The 17,906-nt window shown below is 34.4% G+C and overlaps 1 protein-coding gene across 1 annotated transcript; it reads left to right on the top strand.

Annotated features, from left to right (window-relative positions):
• The first annotated feature begins 2,725 nt into the window (after positions 1-2,725).
• On the top strand, positions 2,726-16,516 carry LOC121259832 (AT-hook motif nuclear-localized protein 14). Its single transcript, XM_041161612.1, has 6 exons — positions 2,726-3,190; positions 6,210-6,262; positions 11,596-11,727; positions 15,530-15,682; positions 15,912-16,203; positions 16,279-16,516. Exons 1-6 carry the CDS (start codon positions 2,797-2,799, stop codon positions 16,329-16,331), a joined length of 1,077 nt encoding a protein of 358 aa, XP_041017546.1. The 5' UTR covers positions 2,726-2,796; the 3' UTR covers positions 16,332-16,516.
• Positions 16,517-17,906: the final 1,390 nt, after the last annotated feature.

The raw sequence follows: 17,906 nt of genomic DNA, 5'->3' as shown, positions 1-17,906 counted from the left end.
CTCCAGCAAATATATTTAAGGTCTCGATTGTATAGTGAGAAATGAGAGATTATGAAGGACTGTAAACAAGCATATTATAGTAGATTTCTCCTCCCCAAACGTCCGTAGATGTAGATATTATGACAAACCAAGTAAATCTTTGTGTTTCAATTTCTTACTTTTCCTGCATTTGTTTTCTATACACCGTCATGGATGTACACACCAATACCGTACAGTCGTATCAGACTAGTGCTGGGGGCACTAGACCACACCGATCGAGGCCCAAATCATTATAGCGGGCCGGAAATATTTCTTTCTCCCATCTCGGCCTGCTGTGCGATTTTTTTAGCATCAACAATATGAAATATAATGTATTTACATTTATTGGAAAGTAAATTTAACGCATTATATAAAATATGTTAGTTTATGAATTTATTTTTATAAAATTTTTTAACTATAGTACTTCTAGTAATGTGTCTTTATTATCGAGACCAATTTATTCAAAAGGTTGAATATAAAAGCTGATAAATAGGATCTTATTTGTTTTCACAAATTATATATTTCATTTTATTTCATTTAATCATTATAATTTTTTTAAATTTTTAAATTAAGTACAAAAAATAATTATTTTTTCAAATATCAAAATAAAAATTATATTCTAATAATATTTTATTTAATTTTAAACTTTCATTCGATTTATACATCCAACAATACCTAAGTTTTGGATCTGGGTTGCTACCTGTTGCAAAAATGACACAGCATCTCCTGTATAAATCCAATGCCTACTATTGCAAGCCAAATCTCTAATTTTTATTTCTTTTCTCTTTTCCTCCACCGCGGTACTCGTTTTGGTCGAACCAAAACTAAACTATAATTCTTTATCTTAAAGTCCAGCCATGTTGACAATAGCCTGGAAAGTCAGCCAAAAACATAAAAGTCAGCCAAAAACATAAAAGTCAGCCAAAAACATTTTTTATTAATTTTTTTCAAAAGTTTCCTAAAAATAAATTTAACTAGACCAACGAGAATGTCCTTACAATTGTTGTTGTGTTATTTGCCTGCTTGTATATAAATATTAAAGAATATAAAATATAAATATTTTTTATATTAGTTACTATGTTTATGAAGAAATTTACAGATCTAACTAATCTCATAATGCCGGTTTTACAAGAGAAAATTATTTATTCCTTGTAAACATGCTCGAGATCTTGTCTACAGGTAACGTGAGATTATTTCTCAATACCATTCCTTACGTGCAAACTAGTATTTTTTCTGATTCTTGTCACGAGATAAGTAGTATGAGCCCATATTCGTCCTGTGACAAGTTTTGATATCATGAAGAAATTCATGAGTCTAACTTATCTCATAAAATCTATTCTACAAGAGATAATTGCTCATTTCTTATAAATATGTCAAAGACTTTGTTTACAGACAATGTGAGATTATTCCTTAATAGTTTAACGGATAAATCGATGATTTTTTTAATTATTAGCGTGTTTAATGCGTAAATAAATGGTTTTATTTATTTTTTATTTTGTGTTAAAAAATTATATTTTTTGTTTTTAAATACTTGAACATATATATTTTGTTTGAAAAATTATAGTTGATGAAATGTGTTTAGGCACGTAATAGAGTAGTCATTAAATTTTATAACAGTAGATATTTCCTGTTATTTTTTCAACAGGAGGCAAGCCGGATCCTAAGTTTTATAATTAACGAAACGTAAGCATAGAATCATTGTTTTTAACGATGTTGACGGTGGCGCTTTTAACCTCATTAATATATTCAAAAAGGTCAATCATAAAGATTATTTTAAAGTTTAAATCTTTCAAAATATTATAAACTTAAAAAAACTAAATGATAAAAAAATAAATGGAAGAAGTACAAATATAATCATAAAAAATTCATGATTACTTTTATAATCTTAGAACTTTTGAAAAAAGAATAGAAATAGTAATTATACATGCAGTATAATCTCTTTAAAAAAAAATAAAATTTATTATTAAAAAGTTAATTTTTTTTTATATAAATTTCATATTTTATTCATTTTTTAAAATAATTACATAACGATTGCATAATTTATAATTATAAATATCTTTTCTCAAATATTAAATACTAAATAAATGTTTAAATAGTGAATTAAGATAAGATGAAATGAGATAAAAATTAAAAATTAAAAATTAAATAAAATATTATTATAATATTATTTTTGTTATAAGATTTTAAAAAATTTAAATTGTTTATTGTATTTTATTTTAAAATTTGATAAAATTGTAATGATCAGATGAGTTGAGTTGAAATTTTTTTAACCCAAACAAGATCTAAATCAATCCAATTTCATTAAAATTATTATTCCTTTTAGTTTTAAAATCATCAAATAAACTATTAAGTTTTAACAAAAATTAAGAACTTGAAAAACATGTTGCAATCTAAAAAAAAAAAAAAATTAAAATTACAATGAATAAAATGCTTGTTTAAATCCTACGCCTCTGGTTTTTTATACAAATGTACTATTTTAATATTTAACGATTTAAAAATATCATTTGTATTATTTTAATATTTAAAAATTAAAAAATTAAAAAACCTAAAACAAATATAGGAAATGGAGGTAAGGCTAATTGGATGCGAAAAATGGAGTCAAATCATAAAAAAAAAAAAAAAAAAATCCAATCGAGCGGTTGAGAACACACAATTCTTCTTCTTTTCTTTTATTCAAAACAAAAAAAAATCAATTCCTTTCCTGAAAAATTAAAAGAAAAAAAAAATAAAAAAATCTCATTCCACACACTCTCTCTCTCTCTCTGTCTCTCCCCTAAAATGGAACCCAGTGAGAGCCAACTCAGCTCCTACTTCCGCCACCACCACCACCAGAACCCCATCACCACTACGACCAACGCCGCTGTCTCACCGACCAATGGGCTCATGCCACCTGCAGAAGGTGGCGGGCTCCACATGCTCTACTCTCACCCGTCCTCGGTGCCTTCTTCCGCGGTGACGACGACGACTACCACGACGTCTTCGCCGCTGGAGGGCACGCCCACGGCTAAGAGGAAGCGAGGGAGGCCTAGGAAGTACGGCACTCCGGAACAAGCCCTTGCCGCCAAGAAGGCCGCCGCTCAGCAGCAAACGACGTCGTCTCACTCCCACTCTTCCAAGGACAAGAAGGACGCCACCTCTGCTTCCTCCAAGAAATCTCATCTCGTCGCTCCCGGTGGGTCTTTCTCCATTACCCTTTCTGTTCCTTCTCCTGGTTCTGCTTCAATTCCTCGTTTCTGTGTGGGTTCCTTTTGCAAATTTATTGAATTGGGTTTCTTTCTTGATTGTTTGATATATGGGTGCTGTTGGTGGGTTTTCATGACTACTATTTGGATTTTGATGCTTTAATCAGGATTATATATTTAAATTCAATTGCCTTTCCCCCAAAATTATCACCCATTTGCTTGAACTTTAAATTTGGAAGGATTAACGTCTTGCTTGAAAACACATATACTTGAAGTTTTGAATCAACCAATCAACCTACTAATCCTGGAAAGTACCCCTTGTTAGGAAATTATGATGAAAATAATGGAACCCAAAGTTCTAAATAGATTTAACATATTTAACAGTAATCAATGCATTATTGAGTAATTCACGCACATAATTGTGCCTCAAACTAATATGTCTTGATTTATCGTTATACGTCTTGCTTGTAGCTACTCGCAAGGTTGCTTCACTATCACAATGTATCGTTACTATAGGAAATGATTTAGTCCAAATTTGTTTTTTTTTTTATCGGTAAACAAAATTTTATTGGTCCAAATTTGTATGTCTACCAACAAATTCCTAAGCCATTCCACTTCTTTACATGCAGTTGCCAAAGCAATAAACTTAGATCCCATGAGGTCGTAGCTCCTCCTAACGTAAAAACCCACCCACTTGTAGACTTTGAATTTGATTCTACACTATTCCATCTTGCATCACTGTATACTTCTTTTTTTTTTTATAAGTTGCATCACTGTATACTTCTAATACAACAGGTTCCTTTTGGTAGTTGTAATGCCCTAATGAAAGGCTCAAACCACATGATCTATACTCCAAAAAGAGTAGTCAATGATATAATTGGCGTCTCATTGGAACCTTATAAAGAGCAAGAACTCCTTCCCAAACAATGTGGGATCCCATACATTGCCTACTCGTGTCCTTGTAATCTATCCTTATCATGTGGGGTGTCACAATTTTTCCCCCTTAAATTCTTGACGTCCTCATCAGATCAGTCCATCATAGGTGGCACGGCTCAAGTTCCACATTTCTGGTGGGAATAAGCTCTAATACCATTTGTAACTTCCCAATGAAAGGCCCACACCACATGCCTATACTCTAAAAGGACTTGTTAATGATACAATTGGAGTCCTATTGGAACCTTATAAAGAGCAAGAACTTCTCATTCTTAAGCAATGTGGGATCTCATACACCATTCACCCTTATCCTTATAATCTATCCTTATCATATGGGGTATCACAGTAGTATAGACCATAATTCATAATCCCTTTCAAGTATTTCAGAACTCGAGAAATTGCATCTCAATGCTCTTTACTTGGATTGCTAGTAAAGAATATTTTCTAAAGAAATTTTCTATCATCATGCTTAAGCTTCCTCTTGTAATCATTCCATGTCGAGGGATATTTATTAACAATTGCTCCCACCAAGAAATTTTCAGCAATATCAATTCCCATCGATTTAAGATCACCAACGATAAGCAATAATTCATATGCTTGGGTTAAAATTGGCTTATCGTTAGTCATCTTAAAATCCATAAAATTTAAAATAATGGACATTTCAATACCTGCTTCCTCGATTTTATATTTGTTTCCAAACTCTTCCATAAATTTGTTGCCGAAGGAGCAGACCGATAGACATCATATATTGAATTGGACAATGCATTGAGGATGTGACCTTTGTATAGAAAGTCGTCCTCTTTCTGCTTCCTGCGCTTCTCCTTCAACTCGGCACTTTCTTCTGAAGTAGGATCGGGAATCGCCTCCAAGTCATCTTCCAAAATGTATGCGATCTTCAAAGTGGTAAGGAAGAACATCATCTTTTTTGCTGCTAGTGAATGAAATTCTGACCATTGAAACGATCAAGACAAACGAAGTCTTGGTTCTTCACTTGGATGGACTGCATCGTCTCCATGATACAAAATATGTTCTAAAATTGTTAGAAAATTATAATGAAAATAATGGATTCACGAAGGCAGAAAATAAAGATCTGGACTCTAAGGCTCGATCATAATGGTGATTTCTTTAGAACATATTTTGTCCCCTTTCAACGCGCTATAGAGTATTGATAAAATTGTTCCTAGGATGAAGCCCTCTATCAAAAAATAATCTTGTTGTTCTACAGTAGCACTTTTATAGAAAAACTCAAACACCATTTTTTTAGAATTACAAGATAGAGAGATATTTTTTAGAAGATGCATTCCAGCGGCGAGGAAACGGCTAGTTTTCTTGTTACGTAAAAAATGCTGTCCAATGGCTAGTTTTATGTTTCATAACAAATGCTGTCTAACGATTAGTTTTTTATTACGTAACAAATGCTGTCTAATTGTTTCCTTCTTCATATATTTCAATGAGTTGACATTCTCCATCAATGCACAATATTTTATTTAAACATGTAAGAAAAATGAAATATTGCATTATTATTTAAAATACCCGTAATAATATTATCGTTTTAATAAAATCTAACACCCCTTGTACCCTGACTTTGTAAAATGATTGAACTACCCTAATAAATCTTACAAAATGCTTGAACTATCATATAGAAATCCCATTTAGTTAGGCAATGTTGTATTAATTATACCATGATTTTCATTCCTGTTTGATTTTGTCAGGTATGTAGCGTTTCATTTGTATCCAATTCTTCTCTATTTAAGCTAGTAGATGCATTATGGCTTATTCATAGTGACAATTACACATTTTCTTAGGCATTTGGAGGCCGGATGCTTTTGAATTGATCATTTTGTTCCTCGTCTTTTTACTTTTTTCCCCTAAGTTTTTCTTCGATTTCGATTGATAGAATCCTCAGGTCCTATAGAAACCTTGTCAAATAGTATCAAATGCCTGAAGCATCATAAGCTTTCAAAATTTATTGTTTTACCTATTATGTTTTTTTATATTTATTTTTATTGATTTGTGAGCATTAGGTAAACTTTACAATACTTATGAGATGCACCTACTTCCAACTGATTGATGCAGGCAATGCAGGGCAAGGTTTTACGCCACATATCATTACTGTAGCTGCTGGTGAGGTATAAATTTTCTGTTTGACTTGAAGACTTTTATTGTTTTTTTCTTTTTTGATGTACAAACATGCATGCAATACATTCTTGAAGATGTGCACATGCAAGTAATACTCAAATAATCTTAGTAAGGTTTAATTTTGATTTATGCCTTATTATTTACTTTCTGTAATTCATTTTCCCTTTCTAGCTGTTGGAGTGGTTTGATCTTTTAGGTTGCTTTCCTTTTTTGGTTTATGGTTTTATCTAAGGGTGAAATTTTGTGCTTCTAAACTCTGAAGTCGGGAAAGTTAGTAACTTGGAGGCCACATCTGATGACAGTTATTCGAGTATTTTCTCAATTTTCTTTGTTTTTCCTTTAGGGTTTTAGTTTTGTGCCCAACAACTCTTGGAGGTCCAGCCCTACTTACTGGGAATTGTTGTTAACAGAGATCTGCAAACTTCTACCACTGTAGATGATATTCAGGCTGATCACTGCCTGCAACCATTGGATTCTACCTGAATTCATCATGCAAATGTTTTTTACGTAGAATGTGGGTTCTTTGTCATACGGTTTACCTGACTGCCTATGCTTGTCTCATGGTGGACTTGGTCAAACTGGTGTTCCACTCCCATGTGTTTTTGTGAGACAATCCTCTGTAGAAGTCCCAACCTCTGTAAAGGAGGCAAGTTTTGGATTTGGGCACCACAAGGGCTAGCTACCTGCTCCCGGCTGAGCCATATGAGATCTGCAATATAGTAGCTGTGCGGTGATACCACTATGAGGATAAGTTGATGAGCTTCATTGATCATGATAACTCCATGTAAGAAGTCTGGAGTGTTTTAGGAAAATATGAAGATGGTGATGAGTAACAAACAGTGGTTCTGCCCCATAATATCAACGTATTGAGCGGGTTGGAGATGTAACAGTAATATTGGTAGTGTCTTTTGTGCTGGTAAGGATATCTACATAATGCGTTCAGATTATATGAGAATATTATAATACATTACGGTTAAAAAGTACGGTTGGAAGAAACTACTTAAGATGATTGTAAAGGAGAGAAAATATCGAAGAGATAATGATGATGAAGTCTCCTTTGAAGTTTGAATTTCTTTAACTCATGAGAAGTTGAATAGATAGAGAATACCACCTTTTAATATGGATAGTGTAAATTTTAAAAACTAAACATATTAGATCAACAAATTACAGCCAAAGAGGTATTTTTTTTAAAAATAAAAAGGGTAGGAGGGGGCAACCTGAAGTGGCCTTCCTACCTAGGCTTGACCGTAATAACATCTTACTCATTGGGAACCGAACAGGAGGAGCCTAGGCAGCGGGAAGCTGCAAACCCTCCCTTAAGTTGAGTTTGAGCCATAGTTTAGTCCCCAGCCCCACAGTTTAGTCCCCAGCCCCACTAGGGAATTCAATAAATCCTTAGGCAGCTAATACCAATAGTGTAAGGTGAATCCATATTCAGATGCAATCCATGGACCTAATACATGCGAAACTATCTGGGAGTAACCCAAGGATCATTGAGCCACCACCACCCTTGGTGGTTACGGTGAAAGAAGTCGATCACTGAAAGTGATCTTTAATGGGTTAAACTCTGTTTGTGTATCCAAATCTCTTTGATTCTTGATAGGCCTTTCATGGCTTTTTTATTTCTGTGACCTGATCAATGGGTTATTGTCATTCTTTTTATTGACGTTTCTTCTTTGGGATAGGTATAAAAATAGTCTGCATTTTTGTATGATTATCTTTTTGGTTATTAGATTTCCCATTTCATCGTTTTGCTCCCTGAGTTTTACAATTTCTGGGTGGACTAACCTAGGCGTCTGCCAGGGTCAACAAACCCAGTCAGGTCCTGGGTTGGTCACCCAAGTGACGCCTATGTTTGTGTTTTGTTACTTTTTTCTAGTTTATATTGGTTTTCTATTTTGGTTTAATGTTCTTTTGAGTTTTAGATCTACTTTTATATGTTTTTTATGTTTTACACTATTTTCAAATTTATTTTGGACATTTATTTTTATTTATATTATTTGAATTTTATTTATTTATATATATTTTTATTTATATATTTATTTATAAATCATGAAAACTTGATTTTTTAAGCATTTGTTTTTAGTTTGTTATCTTGTTATCCATGTTGCACGCCACATGTCCAAAAACAGACACATGGCATGTGTGTTAGCATTACCTTGAGATCAATTAATGGAATTTTGACGGAGAAACCTAACACAGATTGTTTTTGTACTTAAAGTCTTTTTCTATGAGTAAGTTAATTTTATTTAAATCACAAAGTGCCACAGCTCAAGTACACGAGGATTTATATAGTCGGAGACACCTAACTAGCGGGCTAAAGAAAAAGAACACAATTGTATGAACTTTAGAAAGCTAGAGGAACGTAAGAATTGAACATAAAGGTTCTTAAATCTTTTTTTTTTTAATTGGCACCCTGTGTCCAAAAACAAAGTCCCGACTAATCCCTGAAAAAATTAAAAATTATTTATAAATCATAATGGCTCTTAAATCTAACACTGCCCTCACAGCATTCGAATGTATGAGCATTGCTTTGCCACCAAATACACCACATCAGACATAATGGAACAATCAAACACTTCCAAGTTGTTGGGGCTCGTGAGGGAACTTCTCCAACAAGCTATCAAATCCATCACCCACTAAGGTGTGACTTTCACAATCTAAAAGTACGAAACTTTGGTGCGTGTATGTCTCAAGCCACATGCAATGAAGAAGAGAATGGTCCACGCTTTGTTCACCCTGCGTACACATACAGTAGCAGCCTATTACTAAAACATTCCTCTTCCTCAAATTACTCACTGTTAAGAGCTTCTCCAATGCTGCCAACCAAAACAAAGAATGCTATCCTTTGACGCCGCCTTGTTTCTCCAAACAATCTTCCAAGGAAACAAAGGGCCATCTTGGGGGAGAGAGTTTAGCAAACGGAGTTGACTACTAAGGTCTGTATTTTGGAATGAACCTGAATTATGTATCTGCTACACCACTTCTCAGCCTAGTAGAGTAAAAATAACCAAAGAATGAAGATATCATCTCCATGTCCAATTATTTGTATCTCTAATGATGCCATAATTAGGTGAATCTCTGTGGTAGTTACTGAAGGTTCAGTAAACAATGCCACATGTGATTTACTGTTTTTCTCTTTCAGCGATAAAAAATTAAGTACATCTGTAATGGAAGTAATGTTCCATTGGTGTCTATATTTTAGAGATTTGTAAAAATTTCTGCTACCAACCCCTCTTTACAGCAGGAGATTCTGAACAATGCTGGGAAAGTTGTCTTCAAAGGCTAATGCCTGAATCACAAATCATGCCAAAATCTAATCTTAGACCCATCCCTCACATCAAATCTACTACATGGAGAGAAATTGTCCCATCCTTTCCTGATGCTTTTCCACTCCCCCATCCCCAAAGACGTGCTAATCTCATTTGTGCTCCATCATCCCCTCATATGACCATATTTATTTTCTACAATGCCTCTCCCCTCATGGCCTAATGCCATAAACACTCTTGGATCATTTCCATTATTGCTTGATTCGAGGATGTCGTTTGGAGTAAACTGCACTTCAAGTTTTGGGTAAAATCTGAATGAGTTCTTGAGAAGGTGAAACAATGGTGGTTGTCATATGAATTTCAAGGACCTCCTAGATTTGTTATGGCCAGTGAACTGCAAGCCTTGAAGCTAGATCTTAGAAAATCGAATGAGGAGGTGGTTGGCCATGTTGGGAAGATGATGCGTCTCCTTGTGGATGAGCTGCAAGGCTTGATATTATTGAAGAAGATAGAGCCTAATCCGAGTTTGAGAGGTTGAGAAGGCCTGAGGTCTCGACTGAGCTGGAAAGGATCATCCTTTTTGAGGTGGTGAGTTGGAGACTAGCCAAGGGCTTTGTGGCTAGAGGAGGGCAGTAAGAGTACAAGATTCTTCCATTGGGTGGCTAATCCAATTAGTAGAAATATTACAATCGACTCCGTAGTTGTTGTGGAAATCCACAATAGCTTCTAAATTTGGTTGTGCTTGGCGTGGATGGTGTACAAAAGAGGTACATGGCTGGCATGGGGTGGGGCTATGTAAAAGTATCAGGAAAGTATATGGAATTTTTTCTGGTAATACTTGACTTAAGGTGGGTGATGGCTCTGGGACTAGATTTTAACACGATTTATAGTGTGCTGGGTTCTCAAGGAAGTTCTCCTAGAGGTATATAGTATTGCACATGTGCAAGAGTGGTCAGTGGCTGATTTATTGTAGTTCTCCAATGGCACTCATTGGAAGGTTAGTTTTTTTAGATTGGCTCACGACTAGCAAGTCCATGCCTTCATTTAGTTCTTCAATCTCTTATACTCTACTAGATTACGTTTGGAGGTGTTGATAAGATTCTTTAAGCCCCTCCCAAGTAAGGGAAGTTCAGTGTTCAATCTTTTTATATGGTCTTTATCACTTATTATAGTGATCCCTTCCAATGGAAGTCTTTAGTGGACTAAAGCACCAAGAAAGCAGTTTTTTTTTTTTTGGCTTAGACAACCTCCCTAGAGAGTATCCTCACCATGGATAGTCTAAAGAAACGTCATATTAGCATGGCAGATTGGTGTTGTATGTGCATAAAGACCTGGAAATTTGTTGACCACATTTTTCTTCGTTGTGAGATAGCTAGTGCCTTGTGGAATAAATTTTTTTTTTCAAGGGGCATTGAATACTATATTCAGTCCATATTGCCAATGAATGACTCAGTAGCTATGAAAAGGAATTAATTTGAATATATTGAAGTCTCTTTTTCTAACAATAAATTTATCTCATATTCATTCAATAGTGTACAGCTTCGATTCTTTTAAACTAATAATTCCTTTAATTTTGTTTGGGCCATGCATAATTTGGAACGCATCTACATTGTCCTCCAGGGGACAATTGGATATTGTGGGGCCCCACTTGTTTTGCCTTTTTCATGAGCATCATTGATGCATGGACCAATAGAAAATGAAAGCAACTGAAGCCAGATCCAACTGAAAATACTTTGTAGCGGCTCCAATGAGTTTGATTTCATGGATGAATATGTTTTTAGACATTTCTATCTCAAAACTGCAAATGTCCTCGTTGAATGTGGAGTCTTTTTGTTGACTTCCTCCTCGCAGATGATGAATAAGTTAACATGCTTGGTTTCCACCTTTTTATTTTTCTTTCTTGAGATTATCATGTGCTTACATCTTTCGATCCAATATATATCTATCCTTGGTGGCTGTCCTTACCTTGCTTGTTGGATACTGATTTGTTTACTTTATTAGTTAAGATGGATGATATATTTGAACCTAACACAAAGTATGGATGCATTCACTAGGATGTGGGCCAGAAAATTATGATGTTCATGCAACAAAGCAAGCGTGAACTATGTATTTTATCTGCATCTGGTTCGATCTCTAATGCTTCTCTTCGACAGCCAGCAACTTCTGGAGGCAACATTGCGTATGAGGTAAATTGCTTTTATTTTATCAAATGGGAATTTCCAGAATGCAGATTTTGGGAGAAAAAAATTCTACGAGTATCAAGAATAAATGTTTTAAAATCTTGTGTATCCTTAACAGAGTTTGGTTGTCGTTAGCCCATTATATGGTGACTTTTTGTTTGCTTTAATATGGCATGATGTGATTAAAAAATAAAAAATAAAAAATTGAAAGTTCATTTGACACAAACACACACACACACACACACACACTTAGTGTTAGACATGGTTGGGCTTCTTCTGCGGTAGGTGGCACAACAAGATTGTGTGTGAAAAATGAGCTTGGTGTTGAATTAGATCAGTAGAGTCTCAAACTAAAATTTGAGCTTGTAAGTAAATGTAGGAATTGTTTTTCCTTATGTGTGCTATCTCAGATCCTGGCCTTGATTAAATCATGGCTCTATTGGACCATTAGAATTGGACTGGTAAATTCAAGTTAGTAGTGAAATATGGCGTGTTTGTAATTTTTTCTTGGGCTTTAAACGCGAATTATAATTGCTTTCTGTAAACAACTTCAAAATTGCCCATTCTCAAAAAAAGGCACGGGGATTAATTTTTACAACTCATGCGAGTCCACATAGTTTTCCAGTTACCTACAGTCAATTATTTTTAATGAGGTATATTGTGCTGGAAAACATCTTCTATTATATATATATATATATATATATAAAGTATATTTCGATGCTAAAAGAATATTCTTATTCTTTTCTGGTCAATAGAATCAGTATTTGATGATTACATTGTTTGTATCTGCATGGTGGCAATATACTTAAAGCATCATATTGCAAATGGCTGGCCACTACTTTGTCTTGGCCCCTAACTAGCATTAGATTCTTGGTGGGCTGCAATTGGGAAGAAGTCACATAGATGCACCCCTAGGCTTTAACCTTTTTAGTTGCTAAGTTGTCCTCAATATCTGAGTATGGTTCCAATATTATTCTACATAGCAACTATACATTCTACTAATTTTGTATATATGAATGCTTTATTGGCATGTAAACTTCCCTTCTGAATTTCGTTAATTACTCTTTTCATCATGGTAATGTTAAGTTTCAACATCAAATTGCTGGCCATACTCTTGCCAAGATAGATATATATTTTTTAATAGGTAGAATAAAGATATGGAATAAGTTCATGAAAATTTGATAGAATTATTCAAAAGTTGAGACAAAAAAATTTAGTGAATCCAAAGAAGGTTTTGAATGCCATTTGTACTTTAAGGCTAGGTCCTTTTTATATTAATAATTAATATGTTGGTTAAAGTTGATTCATTTCACTCGGAGCTTAGTATTTGAGTTCCTTGAAATCAAACTCACGAAAGGTGTAATCTAAGACAAGCCTTTTAGTAATTTGCAATTGTAATTTGCCTTTCCCAGTCTTTTGGCTAGATCAAATGTACTAGTCAATAATCACTAGAAAGCTATTTTATGAATAATAGAGGATGCTAATTTAACCTACACCTATGTTTTCTGCCTAGAAATTATTTTTCAATAATCCATATATTGAATAAAACTTCTTGATTACCTATAAAAAAAATCAATAATCCATATATGCTTTGTCTGTATTTCATTTATCAATTTGAAAGAATATCTTTTGGCCTTACAACCCAAAAGATCATCTCCTTTCAAGGTTAGAGGTTTGGCTTTGGGTTTAGCTCCTCTTGGAGAATTGTGGGGTTGAGGGCTATTCTAATAAAAGGAAAGGAAACAATGATGTTAGTAATAGCTTCTTTATATGAAAATAAAGTAATGAAATAACTAAAATTATGAAAACCAAATCAAGATAATAATCAAATCAAGAATTTGATTTGATTAGAATTTGATTTGATTATTATCTCTTAACACCCTCCCTCAAAAACTTTAAAATCTTGAGTTTGAAATTTTAGTGTAGCCTTCATACCCGTTTGTTGATTGCCGATGAGATGATGAAAGTGGCAGTGGTGATGATGAAGTTACTCGCAGCTTGAACATCAAACTTGGAGATGTCGCCAGCAATGGGTAGATAATGGGCCAAAGCCAACAAAGGGCTAACAATAGGCCGAAAAATTGAGTCAACTGGGCTAAAGATGGTCTTGCTCAACTATAGGACAAAAAATAGAAGGCCAAAAATGGGTCTGGGGCTTCAAACAATGCTTGCAATAGACCTTAAAGAACAATTGAGCTAACAAAGAGCCCAATGAAAAGAGGGTTATAGCCAATAAAGATACTCCAAAAGCATTGATTTGAGACAAAATATGGTTGAACAATGATGAAGATTCTATGAAAGAGATAAAGCTAGCGGAAGGATTGAACAAAAAAGTAAAATATTCCATAGGATCGAGCCTGGCGTTAGCCAATGGCTCTGATACTATGATAGAAAATTGTGTCTAAGCTTTATGGATTGATTTAAACAAGTTCAGTTTTGAAAATGAGAAATGATATTTTCAGTCGTGAGTGTGCAAATGCCGTGCAATCCTTTTGAAAAAAATTGAGTAAATACGGGACCCACAAAAAAAAAAAAACTAATTTATTAATAGTGGGTCCCACTCTTTTTCAAAAGGATTTCATGGTGCTTGCGCACTCCACGGCTATATCTAGCATTACTCTTTGAAAATAAGGTCTTTGTCGATAATTGAGAATTATTAGCTTCGCAAGGAAAAATTGTACGAGTACGCATGCTTTTTTGGCATATGCATTTCAAACTAAAAGGCCTAAAATATGAATTGAGAATGTAGGATCAATAATAACATTTAACACTAATTCTATGCCATGCTACAAAGTTATTTGCCATTAAGAATACATTGTTGTCCTAGATTGGTACTTCTTAAAATGTAAACTATAAGATGTGAAGCTTTATAATGCTGTCGAAACATATTTTGATTGGAGTGATGAATGTGATGCCTAAAGTGTAGGCCATCTACACTTGAATATCCCCGTAGAAAGTTTCATTTAATTCTACCTCTTATAGGATTTCAAATGAGGCTTAACCTGTCAGCATTTTGCTGAAATTTCCCCCCCTCTATTTTTAAAGTGCTTGTTACTTATCAAAAAAACTTTTAAGTGCTTGTTTAAACGAAGGCACATGCATTGTTTGGAGACAATGCATTTTCCCCTTTCTATGTAGCGTTAATATTCCTACAGTCTATTCTTATCGTGTTTATGCTAAGTAGTTTTGATTTAGCAGGTGTTTTTTTCTTTTTAATTTGGACTTATCTATGATGTAGTAATATGCCTTTCTTCTTTCTGCCTATCTGGTGAGGCAAAATGAAAATGAAATCCTGAAAATGAGTGGTATGAAGATCCTAAAATGATTCTTGGGGCTGTTTGAGAAACTTATATGATTTGACTGCTGGTTGTAATGTCGGTCTAATGGTGCTGGTCTGTTAATATGGATGGGTACAATTTGAAAAATTGCTTAGACTGCCTTTTACTAAGAGAAATCTTCCAATTATTTGGCTCCAGTTGCCTAGAACAGCTGGTTGAATGTCTGAGTCACCCCAGTCAATGGTTGGGAGACAGACCCTTATTATAAAATTTTAGAAAAAGAAAATACACCTCTTTATTATCCTGTTAATCATATCATATCAGCTTTTACGAGATTTGAAGTTTTTTCTCTTTTTAATGCCTGAATGCCTCGGAGGGTAATATTCTTGTCCGGTACTAGTTTGTTAGTTGCCTACAATTATGCATTTTCATCTGGTTCATTCCTTTGTTCCACTAGAGAATTTGATAGTTTGACGTGTGGCTCTTGCTCTGTCAATTTATGATTGTTTCCTAAAATACCCCAATATTAGGGTCGGTTTGAGATTATTTCACTCTCTGGATCTTATGTGCGCACTGAGCTTGGAGGGAGGACTGGCGGGTTGAGTGTTTGTCTATCTAGTACAGATGGCCAAATTATTGGAGGAGGAGTTGGAGGACCACTACGGGCTGCAGGCCCAGTACAGGTACTATACTCACACACACACACACACTGTGTGTAGGGCATGATTGGGGTGGGTTAGCTGACATCATCACTCAATCTTGGTGATTTGAACGTTGACAAGTTTTTGAAATGGTTCATTGCCATGTATCAGACGTTAGAAGATTCTTTCCCCAAGTTCATGGCCTTGTTCTGTTTGTTTTAGTTAGCAGGTTGGATCTGCTATTTGACGTACTTTTTAATTTCATCCACAGGTTATTGTTGGTACATTTCTGTTTGACACCAAGAAGGATATCAATGCGGGGGTAAAAGGTGATACTTCTGCTAGCAAAATGCCATCACCAGTTGGTGGGGCAGCAGTATCAAGTATTGGATTTCGCTCAGCTATTGACTCTTCTGGAAGAAATTCAGTCAGGGGAAATGATGAGCCCCAAGCTATTGGAGGAAGTCATTTCATGATTCAGGGCATGCAGATGACAACTTCGCGGCCCACAGATTGGAGGGTTGGTCCTGATGCTAGAAGTGCTGCTGTTTATGAATTAACAGGTATCATTTCCCTCTATCACACACACAACAACCAAACACACGCATGGAATGAAATAGAATGGTTTCATTTTGCAGGAAGAACAGGGCACGGAGGACACCAATCTCCCGAAAACGGGGATTACGAGTAACTTCCAGATTAGGGGTTACTTTCGTGGATGGAAGGCACTGTTTTGAGGTAGATAGATGTATAATATTATGTGTACCCAGCACCTCGTAGCTCTATCAGCTGATGCTGTTATATAGTATGCTCCACCTGTCCGAAAATTGCATGCTTGTGCACTTCGTATCAAATATTTCTGTCTTCATTGCTCAAGGCATAATTGCATTTATTTTTAAGTGTATTTCATAATGGGTAGCTGGCTAATCCTTGTTTACGCTAAGGTAAATAAGGTAGTATGCTATATGCAATTGCACTTATATTTTCAGAATAGTACTATTTGGCCATTTGCTATGGATTTTTTTTTTTTTTATATTTTTTTTTTTTGTAGAAGCCAAACTCCGTTCCCAACCCTATCAAAAATGGATTATTAGATAATGCGAATTGAATTCAAGCAAATATTCATGAATGAGACCCTTGAAGAAAAGCTTGCACTGCTTTCCTGGCATGTTGACATTGAGGTAGGGTTGTCATTTTAGAGATAAGCGTCTTGGAATATACGCTCAAAGTTCATTTTTGAGTAGTGTTTTATGTATTTACACTTTTTACTTATAATTTTATTTATAAGATTTATTTTGTTCGTTTTCTTTTGAAATTCAAATTTTATGATTTTCAACATATCAATAACTGACACGTGGAAAAGTAAATTTTTTGTAAGTTTTTCTTAAGTACATTTAACATTTTCCGTTCATTTTTATCCAAACATTTTTTTTTATCCATTCGGGTTAAGGTTAGTCTCTTAATCCAATACAGAATATTTTTAGGAAAAAGTCACAAGATGAAGTATATTATAGCTTAACACTTGCTTTAAAACGCTTAATCCCAAGGCCAAAGCAATATTCCTACTAACCCTTCTCTCTCAAGTGATGCAGACATATCAATCCTCTTTAATCCCAATAAACACAACTTTTTAAGCTATATCGAGAGGTCATAACATCATTCATTTTCTTCACCCGAATTTAAAGCGATGCTGCCAGAACATGAACAATGAACTCTTGCTAAAGAGAGAGCTTTCATCTTTTTTTTTTAAAGAAAAAAGTAAAAAACAAAAACGTAACAACCTCAGTTACCAATTTGAAAAGGAAAGGACGTAAATGCACACATCTACAGACCCAGCACAAAGTCTGTACAACTACATTATCTAACCAAGTATCGTGAATAAGCAAATTGGTGAAATCTTCGGAAAAAGAAGAAAGAAAAATAAAAAGCTAAGTTATTTTTTTTTTCTTTTTTTATAGGCATAAAGTGTCAGGAAGAGCCTCAACTAATTTCAATGATGCACAAGGTAAAAAGTTTTCTATAGTCCAATAATCTTGAGAGTCTGAATGTGGAGTTTCAAACTTGAAACGATTATGTGACGCTTGTACATTTTATGATTATATGTAACATGATTTACGTTGATTACACAACATGTGATTAGAATTATAAAGATAAATTTAAAAATTCAAGGGGGAAAAAGATAATCTTGTAAAATTTCAGAAGTAATTATGAATTTTTTTTTGGATTCAGAACTTTTCTAACTAATAAATAAGATGTACATGGATCT

This window comes from Juglans microcarpa x Juglans regia, chromosome 4D, assembly GCF_004785595.1.
Source record: "Juglans microcarpa x Juglans regia isolate MS1-56 chromosome 4D, Jm3101_v1.0, whole genome shotgun sequence".
Lineage (NCBI taxonomy): Eukaryota > Viridiplantae > Streptophyta > Magnoliopsida > Fagales > Juglandaceae > Juglans > Juglans microcarpa x Juglans regia.
Note: the sequence above shows the minus strand (reverse complement) of the source record. Positions and strands in the feature narration are given on the sequence as shown.